This window comes from Leptopilina boulardi, unplaced genomic scaffold, assembly GCF_019393585.1.
Source record: "Leptopilina boulardi isolate dan_hultmark-lab unplaced genomic scaffold, ZJU_Lbou_2.1 LbouV2_377, whole genome shotgun sequence".
In the NCBI taxonomy this organism is placed as follows: Eukaryota; Metazoa; Arthropoda; class Insecta; order Hymenoptera; family Figitidae; genus Leptopilina; species Leptopilina boulardi.
Window position 1 is genome coordinate 2,928,169 of NW_026137948.1, and position 21,014 is coordinate 2,949,182.

Genomic DNA, 21,014 nt, shown 5'->3' on the forward strand with positions numbered 1-21,014 from the left:
TTGAACGAGTGGCAGTAAATCTCTTCAGGCGCCTCGTAAAAAAATGGATTTGCAGTGTTTTTCGAGAAAAACGCAATTTTGATAATTAATATTGCATATTAACAAATATTGTACTTATAACACTTAAAACTAAGAATGAAAAATCTCGCACGCATGGGGGATCGAACCATAAACCCTAAGAACGCAAATTGGATACGCACAGCCGCGCTGGCTTGAAGTAGTTCATCTTAATGCAAAAGTTTTGATTTCAATGACCGTATTATCTATTTATCACGAAAATAAAATGAATTCAATCTAGAATTTTTTTACATCACAAAAATTTATAATTATTTCAAAGATTTTATGAAATAAAACTGTATAGGAATTTCAGTTTAATATTATTAATAAATTATTTTTACCGTAAATAAGTATATTAAAACAAAAAAAATGATTAATGAATTACACAATTAAAAGTAAGTTAATAAACAATATTAATAAAAAATCATCGTTTTCTACCTATTAGAACAATTTTAAGAATTTTTTATTTAATGTTTTTTTACAAGCGACATAGTACTGATTCAATGTGTATGACAGTCTACTGCCAGTACTGGTTTTAATATTTTTTCACCTTCGATATAGTACTGATTCGGTGTGTATGACAAGCCACTAACAGTACTGGTTTTAGTATTTTTTTACCTCCGACATAGTACTGATTCGGTGTATAAGTCAGTACACTGCCAGTACTGAAAGTCAATACTGACGGCTAGTATTGGGTCAGTACCATGCTGGTGCTCAATTCCGGCGAGCTACGGACATTTCTACTGTGGTGTTTGTCATCTCCCCGTCAGTCTGCCCCTGAAGTATAGCAACACAATATACACCCAAGTCCTAACGCAAAAATAAGCTTTTTATTAAAAAAATTTTTAACTTTCAATTATATTATATTAATTTAAATTGCTCTTTATTATAAATAAATGAATATTTTCAGAAATTAATTTCGTAAGTTTATTTCCCTTAAATTAGAATTTTGCAAAATCGAGATTGAATTTTTTAGAAATTATTTTTTAAGAAAATATATACGAGATGAAGAATCTTATTTTTTATATGAAATATATTTATGAAAAATATATATACGAGTACTAGAAATACTGAGTGTTTCTGCATATATGAGGCTTTTTTTCGCTAATCTCAAAAAAATAATATTAAAAAAATATGGTATATTACATCAAAGTGTGTTATGTAAAAGAAAATTATTCGATATTAATAATTTTGAATCTGTATGTTTGTTTGGAAAACTGTATTTATGAGCTGTTAAGTATTTTCTTTTCTATGAAATAATTACTTTAGTTTCTTTTTTTACTCTCTCTCTGTCTCTTTCTCTCTTTCTATAATCTGACTTTCAGCGCCAATGGAGTGGCAATGGACCAAACCTCATAAGTGTTTCTACCACCACGTCAGAGCATCAACAACCTACACGACCAAGCGAATGGAAAGTTCTCCTTTCATCATGATTTGGAGTCGTATCAGTACATACCTAACCGTTCTCGGGCTTTGGTACCTGAAAGTACCCAACCTAACAGAAATAAACGTCTTTGTTGGTATTACTGTAACGAAAAAAAATGTATTTTTATAGTAATAATTTATGTTATATTCAAGTATAAAGATAAGAACATACAATTTCTATAAGATTATATTTATATATATATATATATATTTTTTTTTTCTATTTATAAATCATAATGAACGGTACCCAAGCTCCCTTCATTCCGCATAAATGTTTTTTATCTGTTGCGAGAAGAAAAGATTTATTTGAATGTTTTTTCGTGTGTGGATTGAAATGATTGTTAATAACATGTTTATTAAAAATTTTCTACTATTAGTGATGATAATGATAGAGAAAAATATGTGCCATGATATTAAAAATCAACTATATAGACAATATACAAATTGGAAAAAAGAGATGTTTACTCAATCTTATTTTATCCTATAACTGAAACTACATTTCTGCATTTGGTAAGGAACCTATTAACATATTATTTTACCTACATCAAATTAAATTATTTCTCATATTATACGATAAGTAATATTAATAATAATAATAATAATAATTTAATAATAATAGTAATAATAATATATAATAAATATTATTATTTATTTAGTGAAAAGATAATATATTATAAATCGTGCGATGCAGCATAAAAGTTTAATATTATTAAACATTCCAGGAATGTTAGAAAGGGACTTTTAGGAACCTATTATAATTTTTAAGTAAATGTTTATGAATATTCAGAAGAAACATTACATAAAGATTCTGGAAAATAGTTCTTCACTTATTTTACTAACTTTATTTCTTATTTTTATAATTCATTTTATTTAAAATATTTTAAATTTAAATTAAATATTTCAACATTTTTGAAAAATGTATTGCAAATCTTCTAATTTACACTTGCAAACTTACCACAAGGGAGAAATGTTTGTACCTACATCTAAAATGCTTGTTGCAAATTTTTGATTTAGTGTTTTTTTACCAAATTGTGTATAAAATTCCTGAAAAATATTATGTTACAAAAATTATTATGTTTACCTTTAGTAAAATTACATTTTTCAGTAATTATAAAATTAGATTATTTTTTTTTTAAATTGAACCATCTTGTTAATATATATATGAAGGACTCTAGAGTTCTTAGAATATGTACAGTGACATGAACTCACGGCGACAAGTTTTTGCAGAAGTTTACGTGGTAAAATTTAAACTGATACGCATGCGCAACTATGGCATTTCTGTTTCAAATAAACCTGTACGCAATAAATTTTAATCGTTTTTCTAAGTGTAGTCAAGCAATGTTTGTAAAAATATTAATAAATATTTTTAAAAATTTAATTTATCTACAAAACTTGATGAAAACTATTTATAAATTTGTAGAAAAAAACTTAGAAAACACTGTGCAAATTTTTCTTGCAAGGGGTAGATTACGTAACTATTTCCGGATTCTACATTTCGGAACCTACAATCTGGATCCCACATTTCGGATTCCATATTTTTTATTCCACATTCCGGATTCCGCTATCCACATTCCATATTACGAAACCCAGATTCCAAATCCCACATTCCGTGTATTTCGTATTCCACATTGCGGATCCCACAACAAACAAATAACATTATAACGAAAATTAATATTAATAAATCTTGAAAAAGTTGAGTAATTGACCCCCTGAATTTTACAATGTAAAATTTTCGTAAAATATAATGATAATTTAAAAATTTGTTTACACATGGATTAAATTACTTTTTATTTTACAGAATTTTTAAGTACCGAATTTTTATTTGTCAGAATGTTTATTTTACAGAATTTTTCTTTACACAACTGTTTATTTAAAAGAATTTTAATTTAACCGAATTTTAATTTAGAATGATTCTCTTTCAAAAGAATTTTAATTATAATTCGAATTTTGAAGTTTCAGAATTTCCAATATACCGAATCTTCATTTATCCTAATTTTTTTATTTGCACCAATTGTTATTTGATAGAATTCTGAAAACGTTGAATCTTCATATCTTCGAAATTGCAAATGAGTGAATGAAAAATCGACAGAAATATTTCGGCGCAATTTTAAAATTGACTAATCAAATATATATTATCAAGAAAATCGTGATTGATAAACTTTAAAAATTGCGTTGAAATCTTTCTGTTGCTTATTTGTCCAGACATTTGTAATTTATGACAAATAAAAATTCGTCGTTTTAAAAATTCTATCAAATAACTATTCGTACAAACAAATATTCGGACAAATGAAACTTCGGTGAATTAGAATTGTTGACATTTAAAATTCGAATCACTTAAAATTTTGTTGAATGAAAATCATCCTAAATTAAAATTCGGTTGAATTAGAATTATTTTGAATAAAACGTTTAATAAAGAAAAATTCTATGAAATAAAAATTTTGTCAAATAAATATTCAGTATCTATAAAAATTCTATTACGTAAACATTCGTTTATAAAGAAATTCTGTTAAATGCTAATTCGAAAAATTAAAATTCGTCTTAAAAATAAGTGATTGATTATTTGACTCGTAACAAATAATTGTTTGGTTAAATAAATATTGCCAAATAATAAAAATTTTTGCATTTATTTGTTTTTTTAATCATTTATCATGAAATTATCAAAAATTATTTTATTATTTTGTTTTATTATATTGAAAAAAAATTGAGAAAGCAAAAAAATAGTTAAACATGAAAAAATGAATGATAAGCGAAAAAGGAGTCTGGAAAGAGAAAAAAGATACGAGGTAAACAGAAAATATCTGTAGAAGTCACTTAAACTGTTTTTCATAGCAAAATTTATTTTTATTTAATTCAAACTTTTTGCACATAAAAAAAGGTTTTAAATTATATTAAAAATAATTTTTTTATAGAATTCCTTGATAACTATCTCAAAAAACTCATAACTTCGTTAATTTTTAACCTATTTTATCGACTAAATTCAAAACCCTATTAAAAATCCCTGTACAAGATCTTGCCGCAATTAGTGCATTTACCCTACTTATAAAAGAAAATAATAAATTTCTCTTTTTTAAAACGTAAATAACTATATTATTTCAAATGTTTTGAAATTTCTTTTAAAGAACACGATAAATAAAACTTATTTGTTTTTAACTTTGGACAAGGAACTGAAGAAATATAATTTTCTGTATTATAATATCCGTGAGCATCCATGTTTATAACGTTTAATATTTGGTTTTGTAAACATTTTTGTATCATATAAAAAATTTATTTGTTTCAATAGATTGAAAAGAAAAAAATTTTTCAGTTTAAAAATATTAAAATATTTATTAATTAATAAATTTATTTATGCTTCAATAACTCTGACAATCTTAGTCAATTTTTATTAATGATATCTCAATGGGTACATTTTTTTTACTATTTCATATATTTATTAAATAACAACAAATAAATAATTATTATTAACTTATTTGTAAAAAATAATTGCCTTTACTTACCAATATTAGTCTATTTTTATTATCCAGCATAAAAATATATGTACCTAAATTCAGGTTATGTTTTTCAAAACAATATGACAGCTAACAGATCAAAACAGATATTTCTTGACATGCGTACGTTGATGGTATCTATCTGTTTTTTTCGCCACCTTTGGGCAAGCTGAGTACTTGTCTTAGCTTAAGACGAATCTTGGCACCATTTTAGTGAAGTAAATGCATGGGAGATTGGTCTCTTGTAGTCTATTCTTCATGCTGTAAACATTCGGTACCGCCACCGATGGCAAAGTTGTTATACTTCAGCATCAACTGTAATACCACAATATTACAAGTATTACACAGTATTACATGGTATTACACAATAATACTTATTATTACAAAACATTCGATACCGCCACCTATGGCAAAGTTGTTATACTTCAGCATCAACCATAATACCACAATATTACAAGTATTACACAGTATTACATGGTATTACACAATAATACTTATTATTACAAAACATTCGATACCGCCACCTATGGCAAAGTTGTTATACTTCAGTATCAACCATAATACCACAATATTACAAGTATTACATGGTATTACACAACAATACTTATTATTACAAGACATTACAAAATATTACAGGTATTACCGAGTATTACCAGGCAAGTTTACACTTGATTACCAGAGTAAATTCCCCCTCGTGTAATGTTTAATCAATCTTTGCAAAATTCATTACTCGGGGGTTTTTGGGGACGCTGATTGAGAATCTGAAGTCGGTTTTTAATAATTTAAAACGGTGTATCCAATATGGCGATCATCAAACTTGAAAATTTGTTGGGTTTTAAGAAGTCATGTCATTCAGAGGTTTTTCGGGTCGCTGATTATGAATCTGAAGTCAGTTTTTGAGAGTTTAAAATGGTGGATACAATATGGCGGATAATTTAGAGAAATAAATGAAGTTGTAAATTAAAAAAAAATAAAACAAAAAAACACTAAAAATTTGTTTTTATTATAATTAAAATTATATAATTTTAATAATAATAAATAATTTCTTTCAATCAACCTCTTCTTACTGGAAAGCTTATCTATTGACAACTTATCATTCACTTTATCAATAGCTTTAGTATGTTCTGTGTAGATTACATCAACTTGAGAATAATCATTCAATATAAGTCATTGATATGTTGCGTGAAAACTAATAAATTTGTTATTGTTGATTATCTGGATATTAAACCATGTTTATATATGGGTCATTCTATACGAGAATAGGGACAACCCCGATCTTAATTTGTTTTTCAATATTACTTTTAAGTACATATAATTATAATTTATTAAAAATTTATTAATCGAAGGAAAATACATAGATGTAGATTTTGTAGTAAATTTAATGTCGTTTGACATCATGGTAGTAATTTTTAAGATTAGATTAATTTTAATTTCAAAATTCAAAAAAAAAAATTTAATCAACTTTTTATTTATTTTTAATCATTCTTAAAATATTTAAAAATATCTTAAACGATAGCTTAAATTTTGTAGATTTTATATAGAGGAGAGTCGGGTAATTTCGAACAAAAAAAAGATAGGGTAAATAAAAATTATGAAATTATATTATTTAATTATATAAACTGTTTTATGGTAAGAATACAACATTCAAGAATTAAAAAAAAATTATTTTGAATTATTTATTAATGGAAACATTGATTAAATTATAATTAAAGTGTCAGTGGAAATTTTTTTTTTAAATGTCCCAAGTGGAGAAAATTTGATTATTATCTTAAATTTGAAGAAGAAAGGCTTTTGTTAAAAAAATTAAAAAATTTGGATTTTGTATTCTAAAAGTAGAGAAAAAAAATCTTCTTTAATTTATATAATAGAAGTTTTAATGTACCATAGCCCCTGTAACTTGACAACCCGTTGTAACTTGAAAAATCGTGATCAGTGTCACCAATAATTGCCGATTAATAAATTTTACTCAAAATTAAGCAAAAAAAAAAATGCTATACGCATCATGACTTTTAACAAATTGTTCATAACAATTATTATTTATTATTATTAAACACATATAGAAACGAATTATTTTTAAGATTAAAGAGTTTTTTCGGTGATTTTAATCATTTCACAATACTGATCAATTATACTGGTCGACCAAATTTTGCCACACGAGCAAACGTTGATGATTCTTATAGGATTTTTAGCGTAGATTACGAATCCGTCAACGGAACTTGTCCATCAAGTCTCAATTTTGAGAAAAACGGCGTCAAAGTGTTCAAAAATGGACTTTTTAGCACTTTTTCAAGCACTCCAAGAAATTAATACGCCGTGATAAACAGCTCAAATAGGGTTTAAAAGAGAGCTTATACCTTCAACTTTAATCTCCAAAAACAAAAACCTGTGTGGCAATATTGGAAAATTGTAAGGTAAAACTTTTTACCCCGTGCGCACAGCAATTTCAATGTGGAGAGCGAATTTTTGAAAAATTAATGGACTTTCTATAAATGTATCTAGAAGTTTTCGAGATCGCAGATTACGAATCTGAAGTCACTTTTTAAAAATTCAAAATGGCCGGTTCAGTATGTTGAATCCCTAGATACAAAATTTTTAAGAAAATCTATTGCACGGAGAGAAATAGATGGTACGGGGTACTATCTAGATAATACCAGGTACCATATTTGATCTTACATATACGGACAGTAATCTAGATTATATCAGTTACTATCCAGATTGTACGGAGTAACATCTTGATTGTGCTGGGTAACATAACCATACTTTTTCTAACATCTTTGATAGTACCGAGTAGCATAATGATGGTACCGGATAACATCTACTTTTTACCATCTTAAGATCGTAAATTCTTACCATCTATTTCTCTCCGTGTGCTTTTTTAGAAATTTGGTCGCCATATTGGATCCGCCATTTAAAATTTTTAAAAAGTGACTTCAGATTCGTAATCTGCGATCTCGAAAACTTCTAGATACATTTATAGAAAGTCCATTAATTTTTCAAAAATTCCCTCTCCACATTGAAATTGCTGTGCGCACGGGGTAAAAAGTTTTACCTTACAATTTTCCAATATTGCCACACAGGTTTTTGTTTTTGGAGATTAAAGTTGAAGGTATAAGCTCTCTTTTAAACCCTATTTGAGCTGTTTATCACGGCGTATTAATTTCTTGGAGTGCTTGAAAAAGTGCTAAAAAGTCCATTTTTGAACACTTTGACGCCGTTTTTCTCAAAATTGAGACTTGATGGACAAGTTCCGTTGACGGATTCGTAATCTACGCTAAAAATCCTATAAGAATCATCAACGTTTGTTCTTATGGCAAAAAAAATCCAAAATTTGTGAACCAGTGTTATTTAAACGAAATGGAAAATAATTTCTTTTCAAATTCCTGTATTTTTAGTTTATTGCAAAAAAATAAACACTAAAAAAGTAATTAAAAATTAGAACTACATAGTTCTTTTGTTAATTTTATAAGATTTGTTTAGTAATTTTAAGTTTAATTAAATATTTACTTCATATAATATTTGTTCTTTTGAACAGGAGCAAAAGTTAATGTGAAACAAAAATGAAATACCAATTGGGATTCGTATTAATTTTACAACTTATGACAATATGTTGTACCTCAGAAGACTTTCGGCACATTTTATATCAAGGTAGAGTAACTTAAAATCTCATTTAAAAATATTAAAAAAATAACTTGATGTTATTATTTTAGCTAATTTTAGTTTCCGTCTCTCCCTACCTTACAAAATCCAGTTGTTAAAAATTAATGCGTAGGATGTTAAAATGTAATTTAGATTAATTTTCAGTAATTATATTATAATAGGAATCAATACATAAAGCTATATAAGAATTCATATAGTATTTAATGAAATTTATTAAATCCTATGTAAATTCCTATGATAATTCCTATCTGAATTCTTTCATTAATTCAGGTCCAAAAATCATATGTATATATATGATTTTGCATAGGATCCTATACATATTCCTACGTGGGAATTTTCAGTGGGGGGTATTCTACTTTTACTGGAAACTGGTGTCCCTCTTAAAATGTCTCAGTTCAGAAATATGGATTTTTTTGCAAGTTAAAAGCGTCCACTATACTAGACTATGGTATCTAGTAAGAAACCTTTAAATTGGTACAATTTCATAAGTTATTTATTTTTAGATTTACTTCAAGATGGAAAGCTGTTTCAAAAAGAAGGGGTGACCACGTATTCTCAATTATTGTTCGATGTAGCAAGACAACAAGTGGTTGTAGGAGCACGGTCAGATTTTAGTTCTCTTTATTATTCTATATATGTTAGTGCATGAAAAGATATTTTTTAGGTTGAAATAAAGAGCCCCTTTTTCACTATATCTAATTTACTTCTCATTTTAGAGACAATCTTTTTCGTTTGACTTTAAACAACTTAACTCAACTGGAGCATGCATCATGGACCGCACCTACTGAAAAAATATCAACCTGTCAGGATAAAGGGCAAACTTCTGAAGATTGTCACAATTTTATAAAAGTTTTATTGAGCAATGAAAAACAAGTTTTTACATGTGGCACTAATGCTTATAGTCCGATGTGTACGTGGAGAGAGGTAAATTTCCTTTTTTTTATAAATATTATATCCTTATATCAAGAAAATTCAAAAAACACTAAAACAGGCTAGTTATAAATTTGTTACAATAAATTTAAAAAGAACAAGAAATAGAAAAATAAATACTACGTAATGATTTCACATATAAACCATATGCAAATGTTCTGAGGACGTATAATGACATCCAAACTCTTATTTAACAGAATTTCCATTCAACTCGATTGTCGAGTAATAAAATTCTCATTATCTGATTTGTCGCTTAGGAATGCATTTGACATCCAAATTGTCACGTACCTGACCCTATCAAATAAATTTTCCGAATTGATTCGTATTTCAACTTGTTACTGTGTTTTTGTTTCCTTAAAACGTTACTGACCCCAAACTCAAATAAAATGTTTGTCAAAAAAATGCCATTTTATTGTGTTACAGATAGAGAATATTAAGAATGTTATTGATTCGCTATCAGGAGTTGCAATGTGTCCATATTCACCTCATGCTAACGTGACAGCAATTTTGAGTAGATCTGGTGGTTTATTTGCAGGAGCACCAACTGATTTTTCAGGTGCTGATTCCGCTATTTATAGGACGTTAGAATATCCTAATCTTCGAACGCATCAATATGATTTTAAGTAAATATACAATTTTTTATTACCTAATTATATTCGAGGTTAAATAAACTTTTGCTTCAATATTTGGGGCTAAAAGTAGAATTCTTAATACGAAAAATAATTATCACGTTACTTATTTAACAGAATTAAAAAAAGAGTAACTAATTTATTACTTTAGGTGGCTCAATGACCCACAGTTCGTTGGCAGTTTTGAAACAGAAGAACACGTATTTTTCTTATTTCGGGAAACAGCAGTGGAATATATTAATTGTGGAAAGGTAAATACAGAATAACATAATTGAATAAATTAATAAAATATCTAAAAATTATTAGATATAAACTAATTCCGGTTGAAAAGAATTCGTACGAATTAAGGAAAAAATTTCATGAGGAATAATGAGAAATATCTCTTAAAATTCATCAAATTCTTAATTTTGGTAAATTGAAAATCCTTTTATAGGAAACAATAGTTTTTGAGCCATGTTTTAAAACGGTTGCAGTAAAAAAATTTTATTTTCAATTTTGTTGTCAAAAAATTTATTCAAAGATAGTAAAATAAATGTATGGAAGAAATAAATGTACGCCCTTTTTCCGGAGAATCACCTACTTAAAAGATATAAATTAAGACGTTTTCTTCATTGATACTTTTTTATTACAGAGAATATACTCTAGAATAGCGAGAGTTTGTAAAAATGATCCAGGTGGGCAGACTTTAATGAGAGATACTTGGACTACATTTAGTAAATCTCGTTTAAATTGCTCATTACCAGGCGAGTTTCCATTTTACTACGATGAAATTCAAGGTGCAGTGTATCATCCAGAGGAAGGGACAGTTTATGCTACGTTTACAACTCCAAAGTACATAAATTTTCATTTTCAGTTTTTGAAAGAATTTATAGTCTCTATTTAAAAAAGCGTCAATACAACCGTAAATACGACCATAAATTCAGCCCCAAATATGATTGGTAAATACGAATTCAAAAACAGTCATAATTACGACCCTAGAAAATAAAAAAATGGTCCAAAATAAGACCATACATATAGCCGTACTATTTCAAATTCGCGGCCATATTAAGAATTATAATTACGGTCATAGTTACATTCTTTTTTTAAATAACAACTATTTACGATTATTTTAATATGAGCCCTTATAAAGAAATAATTTATTTTTTCAATATTTAGTAATGCAATAGCAGGATCAGCAATATGTGCTTTTAATATGTCGGCTATTTTGTCGGCTTTTAATGGTCCTTATAAATATCAAGAAAATTCCGGTTCTACATGGGAAAGGCAACCAGTACCTCATCATAATCGACAACATTGCGGCCAAAAGCTTAATAGTGCACCTTACCAAATAATGAATAACCATAGGTATCAACTAATGGATGATGCTGTACAGGGTATTACTCTAAAGCCTTTGCACACAAGTCGTGAACGGTAATAACTAATTTTCATTTTAATATTTAAAAATATAAGTACAATAATATGAAGTGTTAAGGGACACATAAATAGTTTGAGTTAATATTTATATGTACCCCCACGGAATCGAAACTTTCCTAAAGATTTATTTGAAATATTCGGAATATTTAATTACAATGTTTAGTGAAAATTGTATTAGGATTTAAATGTTCCGATTAAATAAATGTTTAGTGTGAAACTTTCCTAAACATTTAAATGAAATTTTCGCATAATTATAATTATAATTAGGCGAAAATTTCATTTAAATATTCAGGAAAGTTTTGCGCTAAACATTTATTCTGCCGTACAGATTAAAAACATCGCAAGCGACATTGTCGCTTAGGTCGTCATTACTGTAGTATAAACATGAGAAAATCAATCTAAGCGACAATGGCGCTTATGTATCTTTTTAATTTGTACGGCAGTATTCAAGTGGGACATTTAAATCTTTACACAATTTTCACTAAACATTACAATTAAATATTCCAAACATTTCAAATAAATCTTTAGTAAAGTTTCGGTGCTGTGGGGGTTATTAAGGCTCCTGAACCTAAAAGGGCACACGCTCGAATTTCCATCAGAAGTTTTGGCCTATGGTGTTAAAATTTTCAATATCAAATTCCAAGGAATTAACTGTTAAAATTTGATATTTAATAAATTCAAAATTTTAACACGAGGCCAAAACTTGTGATGCAAATTCGAGCATGTGCCCTTTTAAGATCCGTATGCTCAATTTTTCATTTGATGATGATTTTTCTTATTAAAACCATGTCGGATTATCTCAAGGAAACTCTGAGCGAATTTCATCAGGTTTAATTAATTATTTTGATAATAAGTAATTAATTTGCATATTAATTACTTATTAATTAAATTGTAATTTAACATAACTCTTTATGCGTTTAAATCCAAATTTTTTATTAAAAACCTACTGATGACAGTAAAAGCGCATTTTTGTGTCAAAAGATCAATTTAATCTCAAGAAAGAATTTGAATCCCTAAATTAAATTATTCCTTAACACCCCATATTAAGTATAAGGAAAAAATATAAGAACAGGATTAAAAATTATCGCTAATTAAAACAATTAATATTATAAAGATATACACATATTGCTGTGGATACAACCCCAACGAAATTACATCGTAGTGTAATTATACTTTATGCTGCAACAACGACAGGACGTATTAAAAAGATCTCCGTTCTACCAGGAGCACAAGAAACGTGTATAATCGAAGTTTGGGGTCCATTACCTTCGCAACCAATAGTTCTACAGTATCTCAAGGATACACATAGTTTATATGTAGGGATGGATACAGGATTATTTAGGTACTTGCACTTATATAAATATGTGTCAAGAGGGACTAGTTATATATTTTAATACTGTATACTTTAATAATTTACAATCGTTATTGTATTAGGATATCAGCTACTCAATGTCATCGACACCGAACACGATCAGCTTGTTTAAATGCAGAAGATCCTTATTGTGGATGGAATGAGTTAACAATGACTTGTGCACAAGCTCCTGATCAGAATCCAACTGTCAGTCATTGGCATCAAGATATAACAAAATGTCCTGTATTAAAAGATTCAGTAGAAGGAGGTTGGAGTAGTTGGAGTCCATGGCATTTTTGTCAACATGAATCTACAGAATCTGGTTCTGAAAAGTCTCAACACGCCAATTCTCCTCAGAATGAGGTACTTATATCTTAATTTTATTTAATTTATTATTTAGTAAATATATTGTTATCTTTACTATTCATATAGAATCCAGATAGTTGCCAATGTCAAATTAGAGAATGTAATAATCCTCCACCAAAACATGGAGGAAGTAATTGTGAAGGACCAAGAGTAAAAGTTACAAACTGCACTGTTCACGGTGGGTGGACATCGTGGTCTACCTGGTCATCTTGTTCTCAAACTTGTGGTCTTGCCATGAAAACTCGAAGACGTACTTGTACAAACCCTTCTCCTGCGTTTGGTGGTCGAGTTTGTGTAGGACATGATCATGATGAAACTCTTTGTATTGATCTTCCACCGTGTCCGAATCCAGCTCAGTCAATTTTGTCTTCAGAAAATGGACAGTGGTCATCATGGGAATCGTGGACTACATGTTCCCGACCATGTAATGGAGGTTAGTACTATTATCTATTATACTAACTAATTATGTAATTTAGGTAAAAATAATAAAATAGCAGGAATTAAAATAATTCCTGCTAGTACCAATAATGCAGTATTGGAATTTTAGGCATATGAAATTCCTAAACAGTAATAAAAATCGGAAAAGTGTGAGTTACACTCGCATTAATATCGACGGTTCCGTACCCTTAAACCTAAAATTTAAAGGAGTTAAAGTGTGAAGGCAGGTGGAAAAATTCCAATTTTGCTTAATTTTTCCTGTAATGTGAGCATGAAAACACATAGATAGACACATAGTCACATATATTGAAAATTATCAATTTTTCCTTGAAAAAGATATGATTATCAACTCCAATCATGCTTACTATATGTTTCTTGTAATCTACACGTAAAAATACGTAAAAATGTATAAATTTGAAGCCCTTTAGATAAAATTTTCTTCGTTTTTTGAAGAAAATTGATGATTTTTATCGAAAATTATCAGTTTTTCCTTGAAAACGCTATGATAATCAACTACAATCGTTCTCTTTACATTTTTTTTGTAATATAAACGTAAAAAATACGTAAAAAGGTATAAATTTGAATCCCTTGAGATAAAATTTTCTTCTTTTTTTATTTGAAAAATCCATGATTTTTTCTAAAAATTTGAGTTTTGCTTAAAAACAATATGATCATCAATTCCAATCGTGCTCGCTATATTTTTCTTGTGATCTATACGCAAAAATACGCATGTATACCAAATATGAACTGTCTTGGTCAAATAGTGTGTGCGCTAGGAGGATTAAACGCTTTTTTTCAAAATTTTTGATTTTCCCTTGACAACGCTATGTAAATCGATCCGAATCATGTTGGATATATTATTTTTCCTGTAATTTTCACGTAAAAATATATAAGTGTACCAAATTTGAGCTCTCTATGTGAAAAAATGTGTCCACCAGGGGTGGGGGTACATAGTCATTTTTAGGGATTTTTCGTAAAAATTCATGGTTTTTCCTTGACAACGCTATGATAATCAATTCCTATGAGATTCGCTATATTTTTCCTGTAATCTACATGTCAAAATACATATGTGTACTAAATTTCAGCCCTCTAGATAAATTCGTGTGGCCTCTATGGGTTGGGGGGGGGGTGGGGTACATGCCTTGCTTCACTAGTCTCATTAATAGGGTTCCCCCTTCGAATACGGAACCCTCAAAATATGATTTTTCGATTGCTGATACCTTAATTGAACACTAATTAGTCCATTCTAGCTATTCATGTCAATAGTTTATTTCAACCAATTTCATCGATTTAATACAATAGTTTAACGCGCTACAAAATGTCAACGAAATTGACACTAATCTGTTGCGCTTCACGCTATTCGCCAGGATTGCACGTAAATTAATTATTATAAATATTTAATTATATTTTTAATATTAAAATTGTATTTTATAGGTGTACGAATTAGAAGAAGAACTTGTGACACTTCAATAACTCACGAGAGCAGTGCTGACTGTCCCGGATGTAACTTTCAAGTTAGTTTCCATATGAATTCTAATTTGATTTACAATATTTTACACTTATGACAAAATCATTTTATTTCTGCGACTCTGAATATTTCTAATTAATGATGTTATGTATAACATTCACAAATCTTTTTAATGGCAAAGTAACATAAGCATGTTTGTTTAGGTTGAGCATTGTAACAGTCAAGCTTGTACAGAGACAAAAAAATATTCAAATTGGACACCATGGATGGTCACTAACTTGACAACGCAAGCTGAAGAAGTTGATTACATTGAAAAGCGTTATAGATTTATATGCCGTGCTCAAATTGACAACCCTTCTAGTTTACGTATTCACTTGGGAAAAGAAGAAGAACGTTATTGTAAAAAAGATGGTTCTTGCTCTCGTGGAATAGGATTAACAAATACGGACAGTAATCCAGAAGTTGGTTGGTCTGAATGGTCTCATTGGTTTTCATGCAATCGTGTATGTGCTGCAGGTTCTCAGGCTAGAGTAAGTATATTTAAAATGTGTAGATCGGATATTGTATGAAATTATTTTTGTATCAAGATAAATTATTATTGTTTATCATAGGTATTAAACTTGTTATTTGATATAATGTTACTAAAATTAAACTATTAAGAATTCAGAAATTAACAATTTTTCGTAGATGAGGCAATGTGAATCACCTCCTTGTGAAGGTGTGTCAATGGAAACAAGAGTTTGTGGTCCATTTTCATGTCGTGGAAATGAAATGAAAAAGAGTAAAGCTGAAGGACCCTGGTCCAATTGGTCGAATTGGTCACAGTGCTCTACATCTTGTGGTACTGGAATTCGAACAAGGAAAAGAGAATGTACATCACCAAATTCATGTGAAGGGCCCAATTTTATTAAAGAATTTTGTAAAATGCCGAACTGTGATACTGCTTCTGATTGGGATAATTGGTCAAATTGGTCTAACTGTAATTTTGATAATCAGCAATATAGAAAACGTAAGTGCCTTGTACATCAAAATAATGGAGTCTGTCAAGGTGCTAATCAAGAAGTTCGTCAATGTTCTTATAATGGTAAAAATAATAATTTTTAAAATATTATGAAACAAACATTAAAAATATTTAAGTCACAATTCGTATGCAATTTTCATGAATTTTCGTACAAAAATACGTTTCATAACTTTAGTATATCTTAACGATTTTCAGAATTTATCAATAACCTCTCTCCAAATGTTCAAATGGCAGGTGTATCTATTGGAGCAGTTGTAGGAAGTTTCATCGTTGGTATCATCATTGGCATGATTTTTATGACAGTATTGAGTATATTTTACATGAAGCGAAAAGCATCACATATTGCAGGAAGCCCTCATTATATAACAAAACAGAACCCATACGTCATAGTACCACTAAAAGAGGTAATTCTTAAATGATATATGTTTGAAATTAGTTACTAAATATAACAAATTATTATTTCCGAAAATGTAAATAACTCAATTAATCAAGAATTAATTAATTAAGTAGAAATTTTTATTTGTAGTGGTTATTTTTTATCCTTCCATATTTTTAAATTTGTATAAGATTTTTTCGATTATGGAAGACAGGTCAAAAAGTAAAAAACACTTTTCTTATTTTTATAACGACGACGTTTCGATAACTAGGTTTGTTATCATCATCAGGTCACTTTAATAAAACAAATCAATGCACAAATAAATAACAATTCACAAAAAAAATTATATATAAAAAATTATAAAAATAAATAATTTACCTAATTGACATTAATTACATAAACATTCATCTTCAGTTTTGACTAATCACTCATTGCGACAATGTCTGTGATTTGTTCTTGTTTTTATTACTTTCGACTTATTTTATATTTATTTATTTTTATAATTTTTTCTTTGGACGGAATGTTTATGTAATTAATGTCAATTAGGTAAATTATTTATTTTTATAATTTTTTATATATAATTTTTTTTTGTGAATTGTTATTTATTTGTGCATTGATTTGTTTTATTAAAGTGACCTGATGATGATAACAAACCTAGTTATCGAAACGCCGTCGTTATAAAAATAAGAAAAGTGTTTTTTACTTTTTGACCTGTCTTCCAAAATCGAAAAAATCTTATACAAATTTAGAAATTTTTATTATTCAGCAGTAGTATTTCTAATAAAGTATAAATCGTTTAATAGGTGACTCCGAAGCGCTTGTCTAGCTTTTCATCTAATTCAAATATGAATGGTACTTTAAGGGGAAAAAATAATTCTAATATAAATGGAGTCGGAAGCCCGAAGCTTTATCCAAAAAGTTTAAATTGTGAATCAGCCACATTAAAGCGCAATAGCCATAAACAACAATACAATGCTGCAGACGTTGATCAAGACAAATACTATTGATAAGTAACAAAGTATTTAAATAAATTAAATTTATAACTGTTGGAAGTACAAAAATCTTTATTAAATTGCAACGTTGGGATGATATACGAAAATATGGTGCAGGAATATTTAAACAACGTTGCTGAACAAATTTTGCTCATTATACCGTATTCGCAAAATACTCTCAGAAATTTTTCATTTCTTTCAAAAATATCTCATTCCGCCATTGATCGAATTCTAGGACATCATAAAGTGTTTTAAAGATAAAAAAAGGTCTTAAAATAATACATCTGTTTTTGCAGTGTAAAATTATCCTATACATTTTTTTTAAATAATCTTAATCTCAAAAACGACTTCAACTTGATTTTACAATACAATAGTCAGGATAAATACATTTTTATTTTTTGAGAATGTAAAAGTACATAGAATTAAGATCCTTTTTTAAAGACTTTTTGAAGATTTCTCACTCAGCTGAGTTTCTTGTCTGAACTTTTACAGAAGTTGCTGCTTTAAGCTTGGTAAGTTTTCACTGCTAGTGTCGGGAAGCTTAATCATAGCAGAAAAATGTCCTTTTGCGCAAAAAGAAAACTTCCTAAGTTGGAAGCAACAACTTCTATTAAGGTTCAGACAAGACGCTCTGTTGTTTGGGTTGCGTGAGAAACTATATTAAAGTGATAGCGCGCTATAATGAGCTTGTGGCTTTATAGGAAGAATCAAGAAAGGAAATTAAGCGTTAGTAAAAGTAATGCAATTAGACGTTCGTCTTGAGACTTTTCTTCATTTTTGTATCATGATTGAAAAAGTTGTACTAGAATTGTTATTTTCTTAATTATAATCAACCGCAAAACTACTTTACCACTAGGTATCAGTGCAAGATATGTATATAAACTCCAGTTTCTGAACAATCGCGATCGAATTACAAAGACTGTATTCATGCTCCATGTCTTTAAAATTTTAATATAGCATATTTGTTCTCATATTTGAGACTTGTTATCGTTATCTTTTTATTAATGTAAAAAATATAATAAATGATCACCATTACAAAAGAAGGAGTAAAAATTCTTCCTCTATTATGGTGATAAGAATTTATGATATGAATGATTGTTGCTTTGAAAATCACTGGTTATATATTTCGAATATATGTCATTAACAAAATAACTTTATTGATGAAAAAACTTTATTGTTAAAGAAGCAGATGTTGTTTTTTTATATAAAATATATGAGTGAGTGTGCTGTGGAAACATAAAAAAATGTTTTTCTTGACTTGGAGTGATCGATATATTTTACTTTACTACTAATTTTTTATATTTCGTATACATTTAGAATAAATACTTTGATTGTAAGACTGCGAATAACTTATATTTTATTGAGAGAAAGTTGTTTTAAAGAAAATATAATAACTGCCATATTATTGGTAAGCTTTTAATTGTAAAAATGCAGGAAAATATTTTAAGTTAAAACTTTTTTATCGTTATTATAAATATATTGAACTAGTCTGTACATTCCTTACAAATTTACATATTGTTTATTATGCGTCAAACTAAATGTAAACGATTTTTTCTAATACTCTATTTTGTTAAAACAAGTATTACAGATTTTATTAAAAATTTTGAGTTTGTATTACATTATTTCCTTACCTATCTACATATTTTGTAAGTGTATAGATGTTAATTTTAGAAAAATTATCACGAAAATTGTAATAAATTGTCGCGTTTATAACCTTTTCAGTAATTAAAATTTTAATAGCGTATAAACTGGATGAATAATTGCTAAGGAAAAATTCTCCCAAGGCAAGTGACGTTGGGTATTTATGTATATAATATTAAATTTGTGCCCGACATGTAAATTTCAGATTAAGATTCAATATTTACGTAAAGTTGAAATTCTTTCTCTTGCATTTTCTTTTTGTTACTACATTTTCAGGTATGCGTCCTATCAAGATTCACATTAGTGAGTTGCCTCTGAATAAAAAACGAAAGTATTGTTTCAAAAAGATAAACAGAATTCCGATGCTCGGTTTTTATTATATTTTAAACAGGTTTATTTTTATGTGTAACTTTTATGAAATTTATTTTCAGAAAATCGATAAAAAGTGAATTTGATAATTAAAGAAAATTATTTTTAATTATTTTAAATTTTCATTTCATTACATATAAATTTATTTTTGTAAACTTTTGAGTGCCACGCAATGGCGAAAGTAAATAGGCCTTAATGCGATCCATTTTGATGACGACGGAGGGATACCTTGTTTATAAAGGGTTACCATCAGTGAGAACAATGTATTAAGTATCTCGACCAAGGAGACACTATTCAACTGGGATAACTCTAAAAGCACAAGATGGTTTCTATTGTCTAAACTGATAGTACAATTTAGTACTGAATCCCCTATAATTTCTATGTTAAATATGTTGTAAACCTGACACTTAATAAAAGTGTAAACATACGTTAATTAAGATAATTGCAATTACTACTTAATTTAATAAATTATTATTTAAACTAAAAAAGTTTAATTATAAAAGAAGTTATACGTAAAGCATATTAGGGGGATATCGCGATTGCAAGGCGCATTTTACTTTGTATATTTACGTTTCAGGTATTTTTCGTATGTATATAAAATGAAAGAGATAAGCGAGAAATAAGAGAAGTGATTTCTGGAAGGAAACTTAGATAACGAGCTTCCTTCGCAAGTTTTTAAAAACAAGAGGGTTCAACATGAATATTCTCCTTCCCTCATAGCACAGAAATTACGTCAATATTTATAAAATGGTCATACATAATACTGCCTCCCCCTCAAGTAAAAAATATTTTGTTACAAAGAGAAACAAAGCTAATAATATTTCAGTCTTCATTTTGAAATAATCCAAAGTATGAAGAAGTAAAATAATTTAAAAGTGAAGTAATAAATTTCATAATAAGTTTATGATTTTAATGGTTTCTAATTGAATTAAAAAAAATTGGTTGATTTTATTATTTTTTATTTTATGTGACATTCAAAGTTTTACTGCTTCGGTTTATCTATTAATTAGAAACTTTGGTTGCAATTTCATCAATGTCTCCACTCAATCGAACAAAAATGCCTGGCGGCTTATCGAAAGTTTGTTCGATAAATAATCACGTACGTTCTGCTCCGTTCAGCTTTCAATGTCCAATGCTTTCGTCAAACAAGTTCCCTCGTTCTATTCGGTTCATTGACGAATGGGTCTTGGAATCTAATCAAACATTTATGCTAAATCACGAAACAATCCGAACGCAATCAGCAAATAAAAGTAGATGCTCCCTTCGGACGGACGCTTTAAACCCTACTGGTCATTTGACTCTCCTATTTATTTACTCGGAGGTTGAACGCCCGGGGACAAAAAGTTGATAGACATTCCACGCTGGACAAAAGGTCCGGGATTCAGACTGCTAGCAA

The 21,014-nt window shown here is 28.4% G+C and overlaps 1 protein-coding gene across 2 annotated transcripts; it reads left to right on the forward strand.

The window, feature by feature from the left end:
• Positions 1-1,424: 1,424 nt before the first annotated feature.
• On the forward strand, positions 1,425-19,196 carry LOC127287880 (semaphorin-5B-like). 2 transcript variants are annotated; one of them, XM_051315019.1, is made up of 16 exons: positions 1,425-1,992; positions 8,500-8,612; positions 9,128-9,227; positions 9,341-9,548; positions 9,978-10,177; positions 10,335-10,434; positions 10,815-11,014; positions 11,339-11,593; positions 12,711-12,938; positions 13,031-13,310; positions 13,380-13,746; positions 15,186-15,265; positions 15,423-15,749; positions 15,907-16,303; positions 16,475-16,644; positions 17,420-19,196. In XM_051315019.1, exons 2-16 carry the CDS (start codon positions 8,525-8,527, stop codon positions 17,621-17,623), a joined length of 3,204 nt encoding a protein of 1,067 aa, XP_051170976.1. In that variant the 5' UTR covers positions 1,425-1,992; positions 8,500-8,524; the 3' UTR covers positions 17,624-19,196. The 2 variants fall into 2 exon arrangements, with proteins under 2 accessions (XP_051170976.1, XP_051170975.1); XM_051315018.1 differs by having other exon boundaries at positions 1,426-1,992; positions 16,436-16,644; positions 17,420-19,195.
• The last annotated feature ends 1,818 nt before the right edge of the window (positions 19,197-21,014 follow it).

Bases quoted from the DNA above. Each gene is read 5' to 3' on its own strand.
- LOC127287880 (XM_051315018.1), top strand. From the start codon at position 8,525: ATGAAATACCAATTGGGATTCGTATTAATTTTACAACTTATGACAATA. The intron at 11,015-11,338 runs GTACATAAATTT...TTCAATATTTAG, and splicing joins GCTACGTTTACAACTCCAAA to TAATGCAATAGCAGGATCAG. The intron at 11,594-12,710 runs GTAATAACTAAT...AATATTATAAAG, and splicing joins TTGCACACAAGTCGTGAACG to ATATACACATATTGCTGTGG.